The sequence below is a fragment of the Manduca sexta genome, chromosome 11 (assembly GCF_014839805.1).
Source record: "Manduca sexta isolate Smith_Timp_Sample1 chromosome 11, JHU_Msex_v1.0, whole genome shotgun sequence".
NCBI classification, from domain to species: domain Eukaryota; kingdom Metazoa; phylum Arthropoda; class Insecta; order Lepidoptera; family Sphingidae; genus Manduca; species Manduca sexta.
The window spans coordinates 612,004-636,257 of record NC_051125.1 but is presented as its reverse complement, the minus strand read 5'-3'; the positions used below and the strand labels follow the sequence as shown (position 1 = coordinate 636,257).

General features: G+C 44.2%; 4 protein-coding genes across 4 annotated transcripts; all 4 read left to right on the top strand.

Moving 5' to 3' along the window:
- The first annotated feature begins 2,447 nt into the window (after nt 1-2,447).
- On the top strand, nt 2,448-4,843 carry LOC115454225 (chymotrypsin-1-like). The gene is made up of 5 exons (XM_037437415.1): nt 2,448-2,530; nt 2,966-3,203; nt 3,739-3,973; nt 4,177-4,350; nt 4,627-4,843. Exons 1-5 carry the CDS (start codon nt 2,479-2,481, stop codon nt 4,774-4,776), a joined length of 849 nt encoding a protein of 282 aa, XP_037293312.1. The 5' UTR covers nt 2,448-2,478; the 3' UTR covers nt 4,777-4,843.
- A 5,385-nt stretch (nt 4,844-10,228) lies between these two features.
- Nucleotides 10,229-11,102, top strand: LOC115451678 (trypsin). Its single transcript, XM_037437663.1, has 2 exons — nt 10,229-10,356; nt 10,868-11,102. The coding sequence occupies exons 1-2, from the start codon at nt 10,229-10,231 to the stop codon at nt 11,100-11,102; spliced, it is 363 nt and encodes a 120-aa protein (XP_037293560.1).
- A 6,560-nt stretch (nt 11,103-17,662) lies between these two features.
- Nucleotides 17,663-18,417, top strand: LOC119189030 (chymotrypsin-1-like). Its single transcript, XM_037437662.1, has 3 exons — nt 17,663-17,730; nt 17,814-17,991; nt 18,268-18,417. The coding sequence occupies exons 1-3, from the start codon at nt 17,663-17,665 to the stop codon at nt 18,415-18,417; spliced, it is 396 nt and encodes a 131-aa protein (XP_037293559.1).
- Nucleotides 18,418-20,420: 2,003 nt separating this feature from the next.
- On the top strand, nt 20,421-23,015 carry LOC119188987 (chymotrypsin-2-like). Its single transcript, XM_037437418.1, has 5 exons — nt 20,421-20,483; nt 21,281-21,518; nt 21,912-22,146; nt 22,233-22,406; nt 22,806-23,015. Exons 1-5 carry the CDS (start codon nt 20,438-20,440, stop codon nt 22,953-22,955), a joined length of 843 nt encoding a protein of 280 aa, XP_037293315.1. The 5' UTR covers nt 20,421-20,437; the 3' UTR covers nt 22,956-23,015.
- Nucleotides 23,016-24,254: the final 1,239 nt, after the last annotated feature.

The window sequence follows — 24,254 nt, the reverse complement described above, 5'->3', positions numbered from 1 at the left end:
TGTTTAATGTACTTGCCTCACCTTTCACCACAGCACCACTCGCCATCGCAGTGGAGTTCATCCGCACTACGTTGAATGAGTCCGTAGTAGCACGGTGCCTTTTCAAAGATCCTTTCTGCCGCGCACGTGCAAACTTTGGGATGAACTCCCTGCAACGGTGTATCCCGAGCGCTATGACTTGTCCTACTTTAAAAGAGGTTTAAAAAGAGTGCTCATGTCCCGGTAGGCAATGGCTTGGATGTGCCCCTGGCATTGCTTCAGTCCGTGGGTGACGGATGCTGCTTATCATCAGGCGGGCCGCTCGCTCGTTTGACTACTAATGCCATAAAAAAAAAATACGGTTGCGACGCGAGACTCTCTTTAAAACAGATATATTTTTTACTTTTTAAGAGAAACAATTGTGTATTACATGGTTGCTCTGTAACTTTAACCGTTTACGCAGCATACGCAACGGAAGCTCCCAAAAATAATAAATTTCTCCTGTTGCAACACTTTTCATTGATGCTTCGCTCCTATTGGTCATAGCGTAATGTTAAAGAGCTTATAGCCTTCCTCGGTAAATGAGTATCCAAGACTAAAACATTTATTTAATTCGAACCAGTAGTTCCTGAGATTAGCGCGTTCGAACAAAAAAACTCTATAGCTCTGTTTATTAGTATAGATTCGAATTCGGATGTCTGTACCACCACTATAGTCCATTGAAAAGTTACATTTGGGGCTGCGTTTTTTAGAGGACGCAATTTTATTTTTTAGAAGTGTAGGGGGTCAGTGTAAAGCTAAAACCAAGTTTGTGGGGTCGCCACCCTTGTCCCACGGCCGCCATCTTGGGTTGAAATGGTTTTACGATGTATCTCTTAAACTATTTATCTGACAAAAAAATTATAAACATTTTTGTTGCAAATTAAATTCTCTACAACTTTGGTCCAGTAACTTTTGTCGTAGAACTATAAATAAAAAAGTTATAAGCAAAAATGTTAAGCAATTGCTTCATCTGTCCCAAAGCGATTCAGGATCCAAGTAATTCGCGTACAAGCCGACAACCGCGGGTTTGTGTTGTACGTATTATGAACCTTATAAACACACGTTCTGATGACATTGCAATGGACATTGCTTAACATTGAATTTCTTAACATTTTCGCTTATAACTTTTTTATTTATAGTTCTACGACACAAGTTACTAGACCAAAGTTGTAGAGAATTTAATTTGCAACAAAAATGTTTATAATTTTTTGTCAGATAAATGGTTTAAGAGATACATCGTAAAACCATTTCAACCCAAGATGGCGGCCGTGGGACAAGGGTGGCGACCCCACAAACTTGGTTTTAGCTTCACACTGACCCCCCCTACACTTCTAAAAAATAAAATTGCGTCCTCTAAAAAACGCAAGGTAAGGCCTAAAAAATGTAACATTTCAATGGACTACTAGTACATTTTTATTGACGTCTCTTTATCAGGAAAAGCCAAATGATTCATTATTACAGATAACGCTAAGCTTGAGTGATTAAATCGCGGTGTGTTTAGCAACACAATAATGGAAATTTTGGCATTGATTTTAAATATACATATTAAAATTATACAAAAAAAATGCATTTAAGTTATGTACTAAATGCATAGAAATATGGAAGTTGTAACTAACTGACCGACTTGGTGGCATAGTAGTATTCTGGTACAATTCCCGCGCGAGATCACGCATTCGATCCCGGGTCGCGTAAAACGATAAAAGTTTTTACATATTCAATGTCAACCCGGAGTCTGAATATTGTGCCTGAATTGTGAAAGAACGCCAAGAAAAGATAATTCATTATGTAAAATGACGTCACAAGTTCTAGCACTATATGATAAGTTAGAGACCCAGATGGTAATAAATATTCCCATTGTCTTCTCACTAGCTGCCACACTATTTATATCTATACAAATAAGTCTTTAAAATCTTGAAAAAGTAAGCTAAAACTAACAATGACTTCTTAAGTAATCAAATATTACCTTAATACGAATAAAGAAAGGCTCTTTTAATTATTTTAAGAAATTACTGATTTGTCCCTGTCTTCGTTACGCCAAAAGCAATGGCAATTCGGAAATAAAACCGTTGAATAATGATTGACTGATGTTTAAGTAGAACGCGAGCACTTCTACCTGAGAGGGAGTTTCAACAGTTATTCCTACTTTAACAACCCTTGCAAATCATGCAAGTCGGGACTAAGTGCTATATCACATAGCAGGACCTACATAAAAAGGATCTCCGTATAAAGAATATTTTTGGTTTTCTCCTTTCCCTGCCTGCCTACCTTTGACTTAAGTATATAGTGTACGGAATCGTAATGCAGCAACTTACTCGCACTTGGCTTAATTAAAATGATGAGTAGTACGCATTTCATTATGATCAAATTAATCTAATCAAAAAATAAATCCGATAGTATTAATTTGTGTGGTATATATAAAGGATATATTTCGAAAACCCGGTGTGGAGCATAACCGACATGGCCATGAAACTTGCATTTCTTTTCGTCGCCGTTTTGGCGGGATGCAATGGTAAGATTGATATTTTATAAATTTTACGCAAATTAAAAACGGTTCAACATAAGATAAAGAAAATATTAACTGATAACTGAACTACCGATTAGAATTAATTATTTAGTGTCGACACGTTGGTATAATGTCAACGTATTCTAGCTGAAGATTGGGAGTCTTGGATTCCCAACCCCTATTGCGTAATTGGTTTGCCTGAGACTGGATCTTTAAGAGAGGTTGATGTTAGTCAGGCGGTTAGCGGTAGAAACAAATTCATATCCTCTTTGCAACATGCTTGAATATGTGCGTGGCGCTGAACTCAAATTGGCTCATTATAACGACATGTGGTAAAAAATTGAACAGCCAGTTCATTGGTCTTCGAACTTTCTTTCTTTTATGTAACAATAACTCGTTCTCTTTTGTTGAGGCCGTTGATATCTAATGTTTTTTCTTTAGCATTCCCTTTTGAGGAGCTTGACCAGGACATGTCCATCTTCTTCGAGCATGTGAACCCCAACGCCCGTATCGTAGGCGGCGCCCAAGCCGCTAACGGTGCTCACCCACACATGGTCGCCATTACCAACGGCGCTCTTATCAGGACCCTAATTTGCGGCGGCTCCATTATCTCCCCCAGGACTGTCCTCACTGCTGCCCACTGCATTGGTCCCATCCGCAGTGGCAACAGTGTTAACCGGTTCGTACAAAATGGAACTTAATTAAACATAATAATATTTTATTTACATCGGCAGGCAATTATTATCCTTATTTTATATACGTGCACGAGCATCCTAGTGATCCCGCTGCGCCTGATGGTAAGTGGGGTGGGGTCTAATAGAATGTTAACTGACAAGTGATGAGTGATGACTACCCTTTGGCAGTCGAAACAATTATGCCGGCCTGTTGGAACTAGATATACACAGGTTCAACCTGGAACGCTTCACATTTACGTGGGCAACTATGGCGGGTTTTAATATCTTGGTTACAGTGGTCGCTATTTGTGCGGATATGAACTATATCCTACCACCAGCAAAATATCTAACTCTTTGGAAATTATTTTTGAAATAAAATTGAATAGCACCTGTATATCGCTCGTCTGGCAGCAACAGTGCTAGCCGTAAACTTATGTTATAAAGTATTGCTCTGGATGTCACTTGTGTGCTACTCCTTGTTATATCACTTTATTGTTTTGTAAATTAAGTGAAAGCCAGTGACAAATTGTGATGTTACAGTATCGCACGCGCGGTCGTCGGCACCAACCGCTGGAACAGTGGTGGTCAGATGTACTCGTACCGGAGATTCGCCATCCACCCCAACTACAACGCCAACACCATCAAGAACGACATCGGTGTGCTCCACACCTCAAGCAACATCGTCTGGAACAACGCCGTCAGGCCTATCTTTATTAACTACGATTGGATCGGAGAAGGGATGAACTCCAGGGTTGCTGGATGGGGCAGAATCAGGGTATTTGGATTATAAATACGTCATAATTCACAATCAAGTATCCTCGTCCCAGAAATCATTAGATTCCCTCGGATGCTTTTTCGATTTGTCTACTGCACCAATATTCACAGTGGTTACTAAGATTTCCTGCAAGAAAACCACGAGAAACCTGCGGCTGTACTTTAAATGTTAGTGGTTAACATCGAATATATTTACTTTCTCAGGCCGGTGGTGCTCTCTCTCCCAACCTGCTCCAACTGAACGTGCAAACCGTCGACGGTGACCATTGCATGCGTGAAGTCGCCCGTGTCGCCGCCAGCATCAACAGGATAGTACCTGCCGTCGACCCCAACGTTGAACTCTGCACCTTCCACTCTCAGAACCACGGTACTTGCAATGTGAGTTCTTCTCATTTACTTTTCTTAAACCCTGGGTAGTTTTTTGGTACAAACACTTACACCGCCTCCAGTGAGCTATATTTTACAAGTTTTTAAATAACTTATATATTTGATGGTAAGCGTTACTTGGATTTTTTTATTATGTATGAAGGACTATATAGCTGCTAATTAACTTGAAACTATAACACAATAGTGCTTACACACTGGCAGCATAGCGTATAAACCGATAATAAGACTTACCACCTAGTGCGCGGCTGAATGTGATTGTCTTTGTAGGGTGACTCCGGCAGCGCTCTGGTCCGCGTGGACCGCGGCGAGCAGATCGGTGTCGTGTCTTGGGGTATCCCGTGCGCCCTGGGTGCTCCCGACATGTTCGTCAGGATCAGCGCCTTTAGGAGCTGGATCCAGAGCAACACCGTCAACTAATCAGCTCTCTTTTTTTAACCTCAGTTTTATGTGTAGGTATGTTCAATAAATGATTTATAAAATTAAACATTGTTTTCGTATATTTGTTAATGTATCTAGGTTGACCAGCAATTTCAATTAATCACTGACTCCAAAATTACCAGTATCCAACATTATTATTAGTATATTACAAACCCGAAATTAGTTAGTCGAAAATTAGTAGCACAATCCATTTCACAAATTTTTATTGTATTGTGTCCCAATATTATGTTAAAATTTCTTCAAGCTTACAAGCACATCCTTCCCCACCCCGCGGCCCCCCACACGTCTCGCTCATTCCTTGCGGCGCGGCGGCGCGGGCAGTGTGCTTTTATGTGATCTTTAACACTAAAATCTAATTTGTGTTTCGGCTTTATAGTAAGTATACAAAAATAAATCTTGTATAAGTACCTAATGTTACATTATTTTTTGAATTTCAGTGGTTTTTGAAAGCGATATAATTTATTATTAAAAATATTTTATTTTTTGCTTATTCGTGTTAGTAAGAAAAAGACTGTCTCAATGAAGCAGTTGTGTAGAGCACGCAGGACGACTATCGCGCTGAGGTGTTCACCTCTGCCTACCTCTGAGAAAAGGTGTTATGCTATATATTTGTCGTGGAGGATGCATATTGTTGCGACCTGTTGATGATTTTAGAGTCTTTATTAGAATGCACTCATAATACTAACTATTACAATACGTAACATGACTTATATACTAATACGACAGCTCCCCTTTGGAAAAAAATGTTAACAAAGTCTTTTTTTTCTTATATAAAATTCTTATATTATTTAATATAATATGTATGTATAACAATAACGCACAATACATAAAAAAAACATTTAACTATTGTTATAACCACAATACATATTAAATTCTAAACTTATATAATACCTTCGGAACGCTTCATTTGATATAGTCTTACTAAATACTTTTCTTTGTATTCTTCATCAACAGAATAAACTTTAGTATTTTTTTCACTTTCTATCATAAAACTTACTATATTTGGATTATTATTATCATTGTAATGCAAATACTAATTACTATAATTTTGTCTCAAATAAATTTCGCCGCTGTCGGTAATCGGGTTTTTAAAATAAAGATTTATGGTCTTATTCATAATAAAACCCTTATCGAAGGTATAAATCGCAAATAGTTAAAACGTCCTATAAGCTTATCGAGCCTTCGATAAAATTTCTTATTCATAATGGTTTCATTAACCTCCGATAACAAAAAGGCCTTTAAATGTGCACAATGTTGCCATTTCGTAGAAAAAAAATAATTAAAATAAGTTCTACTAATTACTACCAAGTTTTGTCTCTGGAAACAGACAATAAAAAAATTGTCTGTCATTGTCACAATGGCATTTGTCAAAAAAGTAAATAAAATAAATACAGGAGGAAGATTTATTTGTTATTCTCGAAATTCTTTGTAAAACTTGGAAGAACGCGGGCAGCAAATTGCGATAAAATGGTAGAGAAGTGAAAAGTGGTTGGAGGAAGACAAGTTTGGTGCAGCTCTTTTCTATATTTGAACGTTTACGTTATTCATGCCTATATTACTAACTATTTCTTTTTTTACAAGATTATGTTGAAGAAATTGGTTAGGGAGGTGGTTCATATTCTTGAACATAAAATCTCGACACGAACTACAATTTCATGTAGGTGTCGTAGATTCATTTGGGGGAGCTGTGCTAACTGAAATGTAATATTGCTACTCTTGCATTGCGCATGTCAAACAATACGCACAATGATAGCCCCTCCTAAAATATTTATATAAATAAAATATTTGGATAATATACAATAGTGATTATGTACCCTGGTGGCATTCAGCACAAATAATAAAGTTAAAACAGCACAATGAAATATAAAAGGAATAAATCAATTTTATTTTTTAGATCATGCTCATTGTGCCTCCTCAGACCCCACTTCCAGTTGAAAATATAAAGGAGATATGTATGTATCATTTTTATGCTATAATCATGTAGGATACTGTTGTTTTAGGTAGGTCATAAGTAAAACATATTTTTGAGGTCTTTATTAGTTAAAATAACAAAGAAAATAAATAAAAACCTTTATTTATCATGTAGGCTACCTTTATTTATAAAAGGCTCTTATGACAAGTCAACATATAATCAAATATGATTTACAATTTCTTCAGTACACAGATTAAGGCATGCATATGATGTATTAGTATACTATAATCCGCCTCCACCTGGAAATATAGGGGTGGTATTAACAAATCATCATTTAGTAATCTATGCTATAATCATGTGGGATACTACTGTTGTATATTTGAATAAATATTTTTTTTATTTCAGTATTATGTTGAATGCTTATACATTGCATAATTTCAGGTTTGTCCCACATCTGCAGAATAAATTGCAACAGTAGAAGTGCAACACAGGAAAGAGTTGCATGCTATTCAGATGGACAATGAGCTCCATTGAAATAAAAAAATTAAAACTGAGATATATTAATGAAAGAAAAATATAAATTTTATAAAAATAAATGACAATGACTAACTTTAATTATGTAGTATAATTAGTTACCTTTCAGTGTGAACAATTTTAGTCTAGGTTTTGGGTCAATGATGATAATAATTGATTCTGACACCTCTTCAATATTAGACACACTGTTCTGTGGCATATATCTCTCTTTGAGCGATTGCAATGTTGCGCAACACTGCAAGAGCCACAATAGTAGTCTTCACATTGCCAAATTTTAGATATGCCATAAAACAGACATTGAAAATGCTGTTTCCACACACCAAAGTTATTGTTGTAATATCCGGGAGTTATGAGTGCAGCTTTGTCATCTAACAATATCTCTGATCTGAAGAGTAGCATCATAAATCACCTACAACAATTCTCGAGTTTAGTTTATGCAATAAAGTAAAACCTAAATTAATTTACAACTTTACATATTTCTGAAAATCTTACCTGAACAACATTGAGGGAATAATATCCATTTCTATATAATATTAGGCTGTATCACAACCATATTTTTTTATTTTAGATGGGTGTAATAAATACAACCAGTTATAGATGGGAAGTCTTTTACATGGTGAAATTCCAGCCTTAACAAGGGTTCCTCTGAAAAGAAGTGGGGGATAACTATAATCTGCAGCATGTATTACGAGTGCACGTTCCACTCTGCTACATATACCACTGATAGTGGCTTAAGATAATCCATAGAGGTCTCCAACAACTTGCATCTATTAAGAAAACGAATCTAAAAGTAGCTCATCATTAAGTATACGTACTTACCGAAGTCCGTATAAATATGGAATAGGATAATTAATTAATTAATATTTGCAATTCTGGTGATCTGCCACAATCTATACCGTGAAGCTGCAACTCTTCGCGGACTATCAGTCAGTTATAAATGCAGCCGTATGTTTGGAAAAATTATACCGTTCACGGAATTCATCATTATCCAGAGAAAACGGATCGAATTTCTGATGACACATTTTTCTACCTAAAGCAGCCTAGCTTGAATTTTTAATACGTAACTAAATAAAATTACTTCTTGAAACGAAAATGATGGGCTACAAGGGCGAAATGTTGTTTACTTCTAAGTACAGACTGACTTTGGCAACAAGCGTCAAACACGAAACAGCTGACCGACGTCAGCCATTTTTTTGCTATCGAACGCTTAACATAGGTGTAAAGACGGGGGTTAGGCTCGATAAATCAAAGCATCTTTATCGGAGACTTTTAGCGCATTTGAACCATTATGAATACCAATTTTTTACATGCCTCCGATAACGCCCAGATAAAGTTCCGATAATTCTGATAGTTTTATTATGAATAAGACCATATGTTTTTAATTAATTCTATGGTTGTAGTATCGTCCTTTGTCATAACCGGTAAAAATTGTAGAGCTGTTTAAAATCATTAATGTTTTAAAAACAAACAAAAAAATTATTAAACTATTAAAAGAGAAAAAATAAAAAGAAATCTTGTTTACCATGGTATTTTTAAAGGCATTCTTTCAATGAAAAATAATACTAACGTCTAATTATAGACTCTAGTATTATTTTTAAATATTAAGTAGTATTAAGTGTAAAAAGAAATCAAATTTAAAATGTAAAAAGGATAAAAAAAGGTATCTTGAAAAATAAATTTAATAATACTATACTTTATTTTTAAACATATATCCATCATTTCTTAGAAATGCCGTCATATATAGCAAAATACTTCATTGTTTTTAAAAACGCCTTCTTATACAGCGCGGCGGCTAATAGTAACAGGAATATTTGCTGCAACGTGCAGTCAGGCGCTTTCACAAATTGATTGCAACATCATATTATCTAGGATCTGTATATTAGGTACTAAGAAACATAAAATGTTCTAAAATACCATATACACTTCATTTTAAGGTGAAAAACACAAATTAGAATTTTTAAAAATTAATATTTGTTTTTTACCTCGTCCAATTTATGTTGCGGCGATAACCTAGTTGAGTGTGAATAGGACTGCTGAGGCGAATGTCCGCAGGTTCGAATCCCAAGGGCACACACCTCAGATTTTTTAAAAATAATATGTGTGTATTATTTGTGAATTATCGCTTGCTTTAACGGTGAAGGAAAACATTGTGAGGAAACCTGCATGCCTGAGAAATTGTCATAGGAATTTCGTGAGTGTGTAAAGTCTACCAATCCGCACTAGGCCAACGTGGTGGACTAAGGCCTAATCCCTCTTAGTAGTAGAGGGGGCCCGAGCCCCAGCACTGGGAGAGTATGGTGGTGAAAGATGGTGTTGCTTTTTTCAAATTCAGTTTAAGGTACAACCTACATGATACAGAGAAGAAAAAAAAATACAATTGGGTGTTTTATTATTGTTTAGAGCAGGACATTTATAATATGCTCACAAAATAGGTAATAAATTAATTTTAAATTTTCATTCGAGTGCACAGCCCTCTCAGAAATCAAGTATTATATTATGCTTATAATTTTTACTTATAGTACCCCTAGCAAATAGAAATAGTAAGCGAAATGGGCAGAACAGTCCTCACGAGCAGCAACCGTTCACGAGTATGAGGCATGTGCCAGCCATCGGCCTCCTCAACCATTTTGGAGGGAAGTGGCCGACCCGTCACACGACGCCGCCGCAGGTACAGACAGCTTCGATTTCGCTAATTTCGAGATCGCGCGAGATCGCCAGTTTTTCTTTTTGCAAATAATCACAATATTTGCATAAATTCGGAGAAAAATAATAAGAATTACAGGTATTATGAAACAAACATTTATATTTATGATTTTATTAATAAACATTTATGTATTTAACATTGTTTGACGTATCCATCTATCATGTTTTTTTTTATAAACTGATGTATCTAATAACATAAGAATGTCCATCTTCTTTGAGCATGTGGCCCCTTAAGCCCGCATCGTAGGCGGCACCCAGGCCGCTCAAGGCTCTCATCCCCACATGGTTTCCATAACCCACGGTGTTATTATCAGGAAATTACTTTGCGGCGGCTCCATCATCTCCCGCAGGACTATTCTCACCGCTGCCCACTGCATCGTGCCCATCCGTAGCGGCAACAATTTTACCCGGTTTGTACATAATGGAATTGCTTTTACATAATATAATATTTTATTTACATCGGTGGGCAATTAATATTTTTTTTTATATACGAGCATAACGAAGTGCCGCTGCAATTGACGGTAAGTGGAGTCGAGTTTAATAGAATATCGACTGATGAGTGATGACTACCCCTGGGCGGCCGACACAATTATGCCGGCCTGTTGGAACTGGATATACACAGGCTTGTCCTGGAATGAGACACGCTTAAATGAACCATTAGGGCGGGTTTTAACATCTTGTATATGGTGGTCACTATCCGGGCGGATATAAAATATGTCCTACCACCATCAAAATATCTAACTCTGGAAATCATATTTAAAATACAACTGAATAGTACCAGTATATCGCTCGTCTGGCAGCAACAGTGCTAGCCGTAAACTTCTATTACAAAGAACTGCTCTGGATGTCACTCGAGTGTTACTACTTGTAATATTACTTTATTATTGTTGTAAAACTCAGTGACAAATTGTGGTGTTACAGTAACGCACACGCGACTGTTGGCACCAACCAGTGGTTCAGTGGTGGTCAGATGTACTCTTACCAGGGATACGTCGTCCACCCCGAATACGGCTTTATGAAGAACGACATTGGTATGCTCTACACCACAACCGACATCGTCTGGAACAACGTCGTCAGGCCTATCGTTATTAACTACGATTGGATCGGAGAAGGGATGAACTGCAGGGTTGCTGGATGGGGCAGAATCAGGGTATAATAATTAAAAAAAAAATAAAAAGCCTTTTATTTCTTACTAAATAATACAGAAAAATAAAACTTATTTCTAGTTATAATTATCTATGTATAAAGTATCTTTTAGTTTATGTTTATATATATTATTATCATAGTTTATATTTTTTACAGTTATACATGCATTTTATATACTTAGTTCTAATTATGTAAGAATCCCTTGCTACTCGAAGGTGAAGGCCTCCTCAAGAGAGAGAGAGAGAACTGCACCAATATTCTCAGTGGTTACTAAGACTTCCTGCAATAATACCACGGGAAACCTGCGGCTGTACTTTTTCAGGCTGGTGGTGCTATCTTTCTTTTTTTTGTTTTCGCGGAGAAAGTGCCTTATGACTACCGCCCAGCCTTCATGGGGGGCGACTGAGCGGTTATGTTGGGGTCACCGTGCCTTACGACCCGGCGTTGCGCCGCCCGGATTTGATGTCAGCCTTCGGGCGACCGCCGGGCCGAGTCCCTAACCTATGTACAACGCACGGCATACCAACTAAAACTCCGCGGTGGCCCTCTTCGGCGCATTTGGGACGGCTGCAGGCTTCCTCTAACGGAAATGTCTAAGTCTACATCTGCAGCCGCCCCTGCGCGGTGCCGCCTAGTGCGGCCCGTGTCCTATTGTGGGGGGGCTCAGAAGCCCCCGCGCACCGAAGGACGCCCTCGGCGTCTACGGCAGTATGAGGCCTACTGCACACTGCCGTCCATCCCGGGGGTCAACCGAAAATTGTGCAAACATGCAAAAAAATGCACTAGGACGGGCAGCCCCCTGCTGCCCGCCGACGACCCCCATCGTGGCCCCTATTAGTCGCCTTTTACGACAGGCAGGGGATACCGTGGTGGAATTCTCCAAACGCCCCCAATTCACAGGGCGTGAGACGCCGGTCAGTCGTCCACCCGGCGCCTCCTACGTCTCCTCTGGCGGCGAGAGGGATCCTCCCTCTCCCGATCCCTCTCGGCACCCTCCTTCAGCGAGATGACCACCTCGCAGAAGTGGGCCACCGCACGCCATGACCTCTCGCTGCCGACCATGGAAGCGACCACGGCCGGCAGCGAGAGATCTCCTCCGACGACTGATCTGAGAGCGCTGCGCTCTTCGTCCCAGGCTGGACACAACGCAAAAGTGTGTTGAGCCGTATCCAGCGGGCAGTTGTCACAATGGTGACACACGGCCGACACCTCCGTACCAACGATCCGGTACAGATACTCACCGAAGCAGCCATGCCCGGTGAGTACCTGTGTCAACCGAAAGGTTGCCGCACCGTGGCGCCTGTCCAGCCACTCGGCAAAGACAGGCCGCACTGCCACGACGGTCCGGAGCCCCGCTGACGGGGCCTCCAGCCTGAGACGCCACTCCTCCACGGCGGCTCGCCGTAGGGAGGCCCTCAACCTCCTTCGGGGCCGGACGCTGCCCGAGACTGAACGCCTCCTCCCGCCAGTGGAATACCTCTGACAGGGCTCTGGCGTCCAGATCCCAGGGCAGGAATCCGGCCAAAAGACAAGCCGCCTCGAACGAGACCGTGCGGTACGCCCTGATCGCCCGCTGCGCCACTACGCGCTGCGGGCCCCGCAGGAGAACGACAGAACGCTCCCCCAGGGCGTCAGCCCAGACAGGGCTGCCGTACAGTGCCATGGACCGCACGACCCCGTGGTACAACCTTCGGCAAGGGATACCAGGACCTTCCAAGTTGGGCAGCAGGCTGGAAAGAGCGCCCGCTGCCCGGGACAATTTCGTCCGCAACAACGTGAAATGGGTGCGAAACTCCCATCGGCCATCCAAAACTAAACCCAAGTACTTCATACTCTTGCCGATGGGAATCCGCACCCCCACAACGATGTGGGCACCGGCCGGTGGCCCTCTCCGAGGCCCATGAAAACAGATGGCCTCGGTTTTCTCGAGGGCCACCTTCAGCCCCAAGCGCCGAATGCGATCGACTACATGGCCGGTGCCCACCGCCGCCAGGATTGCGGCATCCTGGAAGGTCCTTGATGCCGCCGTGACCAGCGTGTCGTCAGCGTAGCAGGTCACGCCGACACCCCGGTGGTTGGTACCACGGAGCACCCAGTCGTACCCGATGTTCCACAGGAGAGGGCCCAAAACCGAGCCCTGTGGAACACCGCACGACATCGCTCTTCGGTGCCACCCGTCGACGCCCGGATACACCACGTCCCTGTCAGACAAATACGCGTGCACCAGACGCCGAAGATAGGGCGGCACCACGTGATACCGCAGTGCTTCGTGGATGCAGGGCCAGGGCAGCGAGTTAAATGCGTTGGAGATATCCAACGATATCGCTATAACTACGCTGCCTCTGGCCACTGCTTCCTCCGCCTGTGACTTTACCCGCAGAATCGCGTGGACGGTAGAACGTCCCTCCGAAAACCGTATTGGTTGTCGGCCAGATCTGGACCGACCCTCTCGAGATGCTCGACGAGGCGAGCATGGACGATGCGCTCGAAGAGTTTGGCGACCTCGTCGAGCAACACGATGGGCCGGTAGGCCGACGGCGACTCTGCGGGCCGTCCCTCCTTCTTCAGCAGGACGAGCTTCCCGGTTTTCCAACGCGCCGGGAAGACGCCCTGCTCCAAACAGGCGGAGAACAATCTGCGGAGCCTTGGACCCAGGTGCTCGAGGGCTAGCACCCACGCTCTATCGGGGATGCCGTCGAGCCCCGGGGCCGTGTTTTTGCTCCGCAGTCGAAGCACCGCCGCCCGCAATTCCGCGGGCGACACCTCCGGGATATCCCCTGCCGAACTCATTACCGACGATGACGCCACTTCCGGTGGCGCCATCGGTGGAGGAGTGGTCTCCACGGTGGCCGGGAACAAGGCCACGACTACACTGGCCAGAAGGTCTGGCCGGAGACTCTCCGACAGTGGGGGCGCCGCTGGGCGAAGCTTGTTCATCACCAAGCGATAAGGGCGCCCCCACGGGTCCCCGTCGAGAGTCCCCAGGAACTCCTTTCGAGCCGCGGCTTTGGCCCTATGAACGGCCACCCGCAGCGCTCTCTTCGCCTCTTTATAGAGGCCATAGAGCCGCCGCTCCTGGTCCTCGTGGTCCTGCCTTCTTCGCCTGCGGCGACGATGCCCGGCGTATCGGCGGCGCGCAGCAACGCAAAACGCATGCAACTGCGCTAACTCCGCCGACCACCAGTACACCTGCCGCCGCGGCGGACGATGGAGGGCCCGGGGCATGGCGGCGTCGCAAACGTCCGACATTGCCACCCCGAACCACTCCGCCTCCTGCTCGATCCGCACCGGAGACTCCGGTGCGGGGAGCCACGACACGACCAGAGCGGCCAGACCTAAGGCCTCCCTATCGAGGCGACGTAAAACCCACCGCAGGCCGCCCTGAACAGGGGCACTCGACACACCGCCGGGCTGGACACTCGCTGACGCGGAGACGTCGAACCTAATGTAACGATGGTCCGACAACGTCTCCACGCCCGCAAGGACTCTCCAGCCCCGAACACGACGCGCAACGGCGGGACTCCCAAACGACAGATCGACAATAGACCCGCCGTTGTGCCGCACGCACGTGTCCACCGACCCCTGTTCAGGACGACCAGGCCAATAGAGATCGCCCAGTCCTCCAGGACCTCGCCTCGAACGTCAGTCACCGGCGAACCCCAAACCACAGATTTGGCGTTGAAGTCACCGGCGACGATCGTGGGGCGAGGTTGACCCTGTTCCACCAGGGACCCCAGCTGAATGAGAAACGTCTCAAATTCAGCTAGGGGTCTGTTGGGGGAAAAATACACTCCGACAATCCAAATGTCCCCCAACAGAACCGCCACACATCCCTGGCCCTTCGCTACTTTTTTCGAGGGGCGGGGAGCCGGCGGCTCCCTGGGTGATGATAGCTACCGAACCGCCAATGTCCCCTGCCCAGTTATCACGGGGAGGGACAAAATACGGCTCGGCAACCACGGCCACTTGCACCGACCACTGCGCCATGCTTTGGGACAACAGGTCCTGAGCACGGGCGCAGTGGTTGATGTTCGCCTGGAGGAACTTTAAGTCCATTACTGGACGACCTCTACTACTTCCATCGCGACCTGCGGTGGGTCTGCCGTCTGTGGCTGGGACACGGCCACAGCGGCAACAGCACTACGTTTCGGGGCGCGACGCCGATTGCGGCGAGAGGGGGCGGGACACGCCTTCCCCCCTAGCCGGTGCCCGGCGGGCTTCCCGGAAGCCACGCAGACTGCGCAGTTCGGCGCGGCATCACACTCGCGGGCCTTGTGGCCCGCCTGACCGCAGCGATAACAAAGCTCGCTGCGGTCTACTGCACAGTCGCAGCGCTCCCGCACATGCCAGGACTCCAGGCACCGGAAGCACCGCATGGGCCGCGACTCGAGCGCGGTTACCCGAGCCGCGGTCCAGCCGATTAAAATTCGGCTCGCGCCCCGCACTTTTTGTGCAGCCTTCATGGGCATGCGCACCCATGCGCTGCCCACCCCGGAGCGGTCGGGACGGACCTGTCCCACCTTTACCGCCTCGAGGCTGCATTCACCGGCCTTCGAGAGGGCCGCTGCGACTGACTCAGAAGTAGCTGTATAATCCAGCTCTGTCAGTCGCAGTTCCACTGTCTTAGTGGGCCGGGAGATCCGAACGTCCTCCGACCCACTGAAGCACTCCTTCAGCCTCGCGGCGAAGGAGTCGGCCCTCTCCTCAGAGTTGGCCCCGGGCACCTCATACATAGGGACACCCGTGGCCGTAAACTTTGGCCTCAGTCGGGCCATATCAAGGCCGGTGAGGTCCACCTTGCCCTGCGCCTCCGTCAGGACCTGTTTATACGTGAGCCCCTTGGACACTGCCGCCGGCGTCAAAGAAATGATGACGGCCGCAGAGCGTGGCGGGCGAATCTTCGGCTCAGCCCGGCGCGGCGGTTGCTGCGGACTCGCAGCCGGCGCCGCACCGGACCTGGGCTTCTTCCGCTTGCCCACCACGACCGTCCACTCGCGGTCCATCGATGCCGGCGCCGGCGGCAGCGGACGGGGCTCACGTGGAGCCTGCTGCGGGGGGGGAACGGGCTTCTTCGCCCCCCCGGTACTTCTCTCCCTGGGCTTTTTCTCGGCCGCCCCGGCGGCTCTCCGCGGTACAGGTCCAGCAGGGACGGCCTGGGGCGCAGCACCGGATGGACCAGGGGCCTCAGCGCGGGGAGGAGCGCTGGAAGGCCCAGCCACCGGGGTCGGGTTCTGAGGGGCGGGAGCGGGTTTAGCCGCCCTCTTCCCCTTCCCTACGCCCTTGCCCTTACCCGAGGGGGGCTGGGAGCTCCCCACTATGTAGCCCCCCTGCACGGGAAGCTCCATAGGGGCGCTGCGCACTTCGTGCCCCAGTGGAGGTCTCCGAGCCGGGCCCATAAGTGCCGACTCCACCCTCGCTTGCATCATGGCCTGCATACGCTCCAGGATGTCCTCCACTGGAGCAGACTTGGAGGCCGTCTCTACATCCTCCAGGCGCCGGCGGAGCGAGGCATTCTCCTCCTGGACTGTCTTTAAAGACGCCTCCAGGCGGGCACTCTGCTCCCTCCACTTTTTCGCCTCGTGTTCGAGGCGAATTATTGTGGAGGACTCCGGCTGCCCCACATACTTAATGAGGATGTCGGTGACCTCATTTAGGGCTTTTTGTGAAGTCCCTTTGAGGTTCCCCGACTTCCTCACTATCTGCCGCACTACATCTCCGCAGCGCAGCAGATCCTCCCTGGAGATCACGCGGTCCTCGTCGACCTGCATGATCTCCTCGCCAGCCACCGGGGACTTGCGAAATTGCGCAGCCAGGTCCTCCTCCATCTGCCTCTTGGCCAGCTGTCGCTTCTGCGCGTCCAGCTCTTTACGGGTCTTTTTAAGGCGCGTAGAAGTCGTAGGCGGACGTCCTCGCCCCCGACTGTCCGTCGTTAAAGCTTTGGGGAGAGGCTCGTCCGTCTCCGAGGACGTCCTCCAAAACTTTTTACCTCGGGCCGACGGGACATTCTCGCTCGACTCCGAGTCTCCGGCGTAATTCTGGCCCACTACGGCCTCAACGGGCTTCCCGCCCACACCTGCTGCTACCTCCTCCGCCTCTCCAGCCGGAACTGGAGTAGGCAACCTCTCCAGCACCACAACCGCCTTCTTTTTTAAAATTGGTTTTTTAAATGGTTCCATTTTTGTTCCCACGAGTATGGGGGAAATAAAAGTCCGCCCAGGCAGTGCCCCCTGTACCTGGGTAAGCCTAGCGTAACCCGCCAAGAGGGTCGGCCTGTACTCTGGCGGGGTCGCACTCGAGACCGAACTACCCATCGGCCATGCATCCCTCGCGGTGCGCCGCCGCTTGGGATTCGGGGTAATTTTTTATAGAGGTTTTCTTCCTCGCAGTCCGGGCGGTTAAGCCAAGACCCTCGGTCCGGCAGGAGCGCGAGACATAACCACCGACCTCCATACCGGATTACGATCTGCGACGGAGACAGCGGAAGAGAGAATCCCCCACTGCCTGCTCGGGGCGGAGTAAGCGCACACCGAGCCCGTCGACACCCCCGGACAGAACCGGGAGCCGCCCGAGATGGGCCCACCTCGTCCGAATCGGACGACGGCCGCCGCAAGGGGCGACGACCGCCATCCAACTCCATTGTCAGGATATTGGCCGTCGCGCCGACCAGCTCGATCGACGCGCCGTTGCCCAGGGTGCACCACGAGGAGGTTTCCTGACCTAGCACCCCTGGTGGTGCTATCTCTCCCAACCTGCTCCAACTGGACGTGCAAACCATCGACGGCAACCGCTGCGTGCATGATGTCGCCGCCGTCGCCGCCAGCCTCAACAGGAGAGTCCCTCCCTTCGACCCCAACGTTGAACTCTGCACCTTCCACTCTCGCAACCACGGCACTTGCAATGTGAGTTCTTCTCATTTACTTTTTTTAAACATTGGGTAGTTTTTTGGTACAAACACTTAAACCGCCTCCAATGAGCTATATTTTAGAAGTTTTTAAATTACTTATATATTTGATGGTAATCGTTACTTGGATTTTTTTATTATGTATGAAGGACTATATAGCTGCTAATTAACTTGAAACTATAACACAATAGTGCTTACACACTGGCAGCATAGCGTATAAACCGATAATAAGACTTACCACCTAGTGCGCGGCTGAATGTGATTGTCTTTGTAGGGTGACTCCGGCAGCGCTCTGGTCCGCGTGGACCGTGGCCAGCAGATCGGTGTCGTGTCTTGGGGTCTCCCGTGCGCCCTGGGCGCTCCCGACATGTTCGTCAGAATCAGCGCCTTTAGGACCTGGGTCCACAGCAACACCTTCAACTAATCAGCTATCTTTTTTCAACCTCAATTCTACGTGTTCTTCAATAAATTATTTCTATTTTATTTTTCCCGTTGGTTTATTATCAATTATCTTCATCTCCTTATACCGGAAAAGTAAGTGGGATTTCTACAATGAGGCTAAGACCTAAACAATAAAGCAATAATTTCTAAATAAAACTTAAAATCCAAATTCGATATACGATTATATAATATTTATAAAAATATCGATTAACTGAATGATATACTCATCGTTATTTATTTTAGAGATAAATGCACCAAAGATAGCGCAAGGATGGTTGTTCAATTCCTGCAGATTATATTATACCACTGCGATGTCTATTTCTGCTGCCAAGCAGCAGTGTGTAGTCACTGTTATGTTCTGGTTTGAAGAACATTGTAGCCAATGTACTTACTGGACATAATGAGACTTAACATCTCACGTCTCAGGATGGCGAGCACAGTGTAATACCAAACAATACTTTGTAATTGAAGGTATTGGATGGTGTTTCTACTGCTTATGGTCGGTCGTGTCGCTTAATCAGGCGAACGGCAAGCTCGACTCGTCATTCAAGGCAATAAAAAAATATATTCGAGAACATATTAAATCAGCCCCCAAAAGACCAGTTATCTGACTTCAAGATACTGTGAGCTCATAGTGCGCTTTTTTTAAAACATATATGATTGTAAAATGTGGGTCGAAACTGTAACGTTGCCTGTTCCGACAAACTAAACCTCAGTCCGCCCGTGACCATAAAGTCTGACAACTATCGAAACGTCGGGAGAATATTATTATCATGTAAATTACCGCGATAAAATCAGAAAACTTTATTTTAATAAATGCAGGTTCATGGTTCACAACCCCTTTATTGGTCTATTGGGTTTCACTAGTATCTTCTTTCTACTTATTTGCTTTGTTTTGAAACCAAAATACTTGACCAATTGCAGATTAATTGGATTAATTTTATCAGTAAAAATTATTTTGGTATTTTCCTGTTAAATTTTCCTCACTCATTTAGGTATGTGTGAATATAATATTTCATTACTTATATATTCAGCCTTCATAGTTATGAAAATAAAATATTTGTAATATTACGTAATATATCTGCTTCACTTTAGTAAGTAATACATATCTACATTTTTTTACTTTGTGTTAGAGTAATTTTTAGTACTTGGACACGACAGCTTATGTAGGGGGACAAACGTTTTGAAACGAAGTCCTTATAATTCAAAGTATGAATCGAGTTGGTATTGTTAATGAGCGTTCGTGTCCCTTAACATTAATGAAACGAGTAGCTTCGTCATTAATTAAAAAAAAAGGAGAGCACGCCGATGATTCCTGCCATCAGAGATGGCGTTGGAGGCACTGACTGGACGACTGTACAGCGCCCTATGGACTGAGCTCGTTTGGAGAATCCCACCTCAATATACTCTACCTATTTTAAGAGGCAACTAATAGTGACATCGGAGAGTAGCAGGCGGGCGGCAGGAGGATGCCTATGGCACTGCGCCGCGGCGGTTGCGGATGACAAATATTCCGTTAGAGGAACCCTGGAACCGTCCCTACAGCGCCGAAGATGGCGATCGCGGAGTTTCAGTTGGTATCACAGTGCGTAGAGTATAGTGTTATGAACACGACCCGGCAGTCGCCCGATGGTTTCCACCGCACCGGGAGCTCAACAACGGCTCGTGAGGCCAGCGAACCGATCGTAACCGTCCGTTCGCCCCACGCGAAGACAAACCGGTAGTGGAAAATCACTTTCAGTGCGAAAAAAAATTATTCTCGGAACGCTTGTTGCATCCAGGAAAGAAATTTTGGTAAGGTATTCGTCAAATAATTGTTATACAGAACCAAAATTAAGTGCTTCTACACCTTAATTGGGAATTAAATTTCCCTACATAGGTGAGATTAATAATGATAGATGGCATCCGTCTAATCGAAAAGAATTGAGATAACAACGATTTCGATGATTATATTTAAGGAAATTAAAAGAAAAAAATATTCAGTTGACGAGAAAAAGAACGAAATGAAAGTTGCATTTCTTTTGGTAGCCGTTTTGGCGGCATGCAATGGTAAGATATTTTTTATATACCTTCATTAGGAATTGTGCATTGAATGTATATTCAATATTTGCATTATGAAAACCAATATTGATTACCCAAATTATTATATTAATTTAATAATTGTACAAGTATTTTTTTACTTTAACTATATTCCTTACATATTTTATTACTGTCAAAAAACGATTTGTTTAATTTATCAAAATATTAGTAAAACCAGTAGTATAATATGCTATCTAGTATCTACTACTACTACAACAATGTTGGGAAACGGATTCTTCAACTATTCTATGCCTGAATCCTGGTTTATGCTTGAATTCATCATCATGGGTTATTGAGAATTAGCAGACTTCTCATACCTTCAAAGTTCTTATGCAAAATTACTAGATATGTAACCATGATATTTTCCTTTACCAGTAACCCGAGCAATTAATTTTGCGCAACTTAAAACAGTTCATCAAAAAATATAAAATATTGTAGTTCAAGAATAAGCTATTTGGTGTCGTCTCCCTTATACCATGAAAGAATTAATATAGATCGAGACCTTCTGGGTTCCAATCTTGGTTTGGGCAATTGATTTTCTCAAAACTAGATTTCCCAGAGAGGAGTAACGTCAGTTCGGTGGCCTGTTATAAAAACTAAGCCACATCCTTGAAAAACGTGTCGTGGTGAGCTTGAATTTGCCCAGGATAACAGAAGCAAAAGTAATGCTGAACAGCTAGTTATTTAGTCTTCGAACTGTCTTTCTTTTATGTGGTATTGGATCGTTCTTTTACATTGTGGCTGATGATATTATGTTCTCTTGTTAGCCTTCCCTATTGAGGAGCCGGAACAGGACATGTCCATCTTCTTCGAGCATGTGGACCCCAACGCCCGCATCGTAGGCGGCACCCAAGCCGCTAGAGGCGCTCACCCTCACATGGTCTCCATAACCAACGGTGCTACTATGAGGCACTTAGTTTGCGGCGGCTCCGTCATCTCCCGCAGGACTGTCCTCACCGCTGCCCACTGCATCGTGCCCATTCGAGTCGGCAACAATGTTCACCCGTTCGTACAAAATTGAACTTATTTGAATAATGAATGTGCATTGCGAACAACTGACAAAACATCTACCGTTTATTATTAAATTATTATTTATTATTGTTAAAGTGACATTAAATAGAATGAAGAATAACACCAGCATATCATTCGTATTACGGTTAACTCTACGCTAGGCGATAAAGCTGAAGCGCCTGCCAAAATTTTGTTTAAAAAAATATTGCACTAGATGTCACTCGAGTGCCACTTCTTGCAATAGCACTTTATTAGATTTTTTATAATTATAGTTTAATGAATTTTCAATGATCGGCATCTACCAAATATTTACATCAGTCTTTAATCACACTTATTCACATTTTTAATATTGCAGTTGCATTCATATAACACATGGTGGTATTACAGTAACGCCCGCGCAACTGTCGGCAGCAACCGTTGGGACAGTGGAGGTCAGAGGTACTCGTTCCAGAGATTCGTCATGCACCCCAACTACAACGCCAACATCATCAAGAACGACATTGGTGTGCTCCACACCTCAGCCAATATTGTCTGGAACAATTTCGTCAGTGCGATCGTTATTAATTACGAGTGGATCGGAGACAGGATGAACTCCCGAGTTGCTGGATGGGGCAGAACCAGGGTACGTGGAGTATAAATACGTCATAAATTACAATCATTCATCAATATTGCATAATCAATTAATATTGAACATATTTATCTTCTCAGGCCGGTGGTGCTGTCTCTGCCAACCTGCTTCAACTGGACACGCAAACTATCGACGGCAACCGTTGCGTGCGTGACGTCGCCGCCGTGGCAGCCAGCGTTAACATAATAGCTCCCGCTGTTGACCCAAGCATTGAGCTCTGCACGTTCCATTCTCGCAACCACGGCAATTGCCACGTGAGTTTTAATAACTTTATTTCCAGATTCAAATGTCAAAACAAATTACTAAAATACATGATTTCAATCTAAAATCTTGGGTTGCAATAATTGTGTTCACAATGAATTATATTTTTCAACATTTTAAAACAATTATACTATTATACAAAGATAAGCGTTCCTTATGTGAATTTTAAAGTAGTGGATAGCAGTTAACTGTCTCTCATTACGGTAAAAGTGAGAGTCACTACAGTGTCTCGAAACGGTACCACTCTGACAACTCAGGCTTGATTGTCCAACTAAATTTGGAGACAACTAATGTGTGGCAGTATATCATACAAAACGATGATACTGTAGACAGTCTCACCATGTCCTAAGGCTCAACACCTAGTGCGCAGCTAAATGTGATTGTCCTTCCAGGGTGACTCCGGCAGCGCTCTGGTCCGCGTGGACCGTGGCCAGCAAATCGGTGTCGTGTCTTGGGGTATCCCGTGCGCCCTGGGCGCTCCCGACATGTTCGTCAGGATCAGCGCCTTCAGAGACTGGGTTGAGAGCAACATTGTCAACTAAATTATTCTCAATTTTCAACCTCATGTTAAAAAATAAGTTTAATAAACTATTTTCAATTTACTTCGACTTTCTTCGCTAATAATAATTTATCTAGTAATACAAAACTAAGATATTTTTAAATCCTATCCTTTCTCCGATATCTCCATTGTGAAGTGGAAGAGCGACACTATAGTAAGTGTGCACAGCTTATATGTACTAAACCCCCAGAATATTGATAAGCTATATTCGACGATATCTCACGAATATAAAACCGGCTTGAAAAACCACTACAAACCAATAAATAATTAAACTAAGAAATTAATAAAACACAAACACTGGAATATTCTTTCCAATTCGAGTATTAAGTTTACTTGAATTGGAGAGAAGATACTCGAGTATGTACTACATACAAAAATTAAATATTCTTTTGGAGACGGTGCCTAATTTAAGTTAAACATTGTTTTCGTATATTTTGTTTGTTACATAGTTTAGTGTGCATTTTAATTACTAAAGTTTTTATTAATGATACTACTAAAGGGCAATACATATTGCTTTGATCAGATTATCTTTGTGGACTTCCGTCATTGATGTTGAGATTAGTGATATGCCGAAAATCAGTATCCATATCCGCCAATACAGATATCCAAGGAGAAAAAAATATGTATACGTAGTGCTACATGTTAAAGATATTTGGACTGTAGATATCTTGAAATCTACATTTTCTGATGCTTGCCGTTTGTTAATAGATAACCCGAAAATAATCATAATTTTTGGAATCTGTGGGTTTTTAATATATGTTTTCACAACTTTCTTAAGACAAAACCCTTAAAGTTCTGCAGAATTAACACATGTGAAATAAATAGACATCATGCCATGAAATAAATATGTGATAGACTCTACTGAATATCTTAGCCTGGTCAGAGTTCGTGGACTTAATCCACCAATTACTACTTCTACCAGAATAAATAATTGTGTTGACAGTTTGGTATGAAGATAATTTGAGACCCTGGGAAGGACACAGGTTACTTTATATCCCGAGAAATATACAGCGGGACTTTCAACCCGGAAAACTCTTTCACGGGGGTGAAGTCGCGAGTAAAAGGTAGTAATTAATAAACTAAATGTATTTATCAAAATTTTAAGATGGTTCCAACACGATTACATTTTTTAAAGCAATTTCAATAACGCAAAGTTTTTTTTTCTCTCCGAATTTCGTACGCGCCAGAAAATTTGATAATCTCTTCTAGTTATGGCGGATTGATATCATTACAGAGTAAGAGAGTGAGGGATCAATGAGTGCACCTGCGAATATACATTTGT

Excerpts from the sequence above, each read along its gene's own strand:
- LOC115454225 (XM_037437415.1), top strand. The coding sequence starts at position 2,479 with ATGGCCATGAAACTTGCATTTCTTTTCGTCGCCGTTTTGGCGGGATGC. Across the intron at positions 2,531-2,965 it reads CGTTTTGGCGGGATGCAATG|CATTCCCTTTTGAGGAGCTT; the intron begins GTAAGATTGATA and ends TTTTTTCTTTAG. Across the intron at positions 3,974-4,176 it reads CTGGATGGGGCAGAATCAGG|GCCGGTGGTGCTCTCTCTCC; the intron begins GTATTTGGATTA and ends TTACTTTCTCAG.
- LOC115451678 (XM_037437663.1), top strand. The coding sequence starts at position 10,229 with ATGGTTTCCATAACCCACGGTGTTATTATCAGGAAATTACTTTGCGGC. Across the intron at positions 10,357-10,867 it reads AGCGGCAACAATTTTACCCG|TAACGCACACGCGACTGTTG; the intron begins GTTTGTACATAA and ends GTGGTGTTACAG.
- LOC119189030 (XM_037437662.1), top strand. The coding sequence starts at position 17,663 with ATGGGCCCACCTCGTCCGAATCGGACGACGGCCGCCGCAAGGGGCGAC. Across the intron at positions 17,731-17,813 it reads GACCGCCATCCAACTCCATT|CACCCCTGGTGGTGCTATCT; the intron begins GTCAGGATATTG and ends TTCCTGACCTAG. Across the intron at positions 17,992-18,267 it reads GCAACCACGGCACTTGCAAT|GGTGACTCCGGCAGCGCTCT; the intron begins GTGAGTTCTTCT and ends TTGTCTTTGTAG.
- LOC119188987 (XM_037437418.1), top strand. The coding sequence starts at position 20,438 with ATGAAAGTTGCATTTCTTTTGGTAGCCGTTTTGGCGGCATGCAATG. Across the intron at positions 21,519-21,911 it reads GTCGGCAACAATGTTCACCC|TAACGCCCGCGCAACTGTCG; the intron begins GTTCGTACAAAA and ends GTGGTATTACAG. Across the intron at positions 22,407-22,805 it reads GCAACCACGGCAATTGCCAC|GGTGACTCCGGCAGCGCTCT; the intron begins GTGAGTTTTAAT and ends TTGTCCTTCCAG.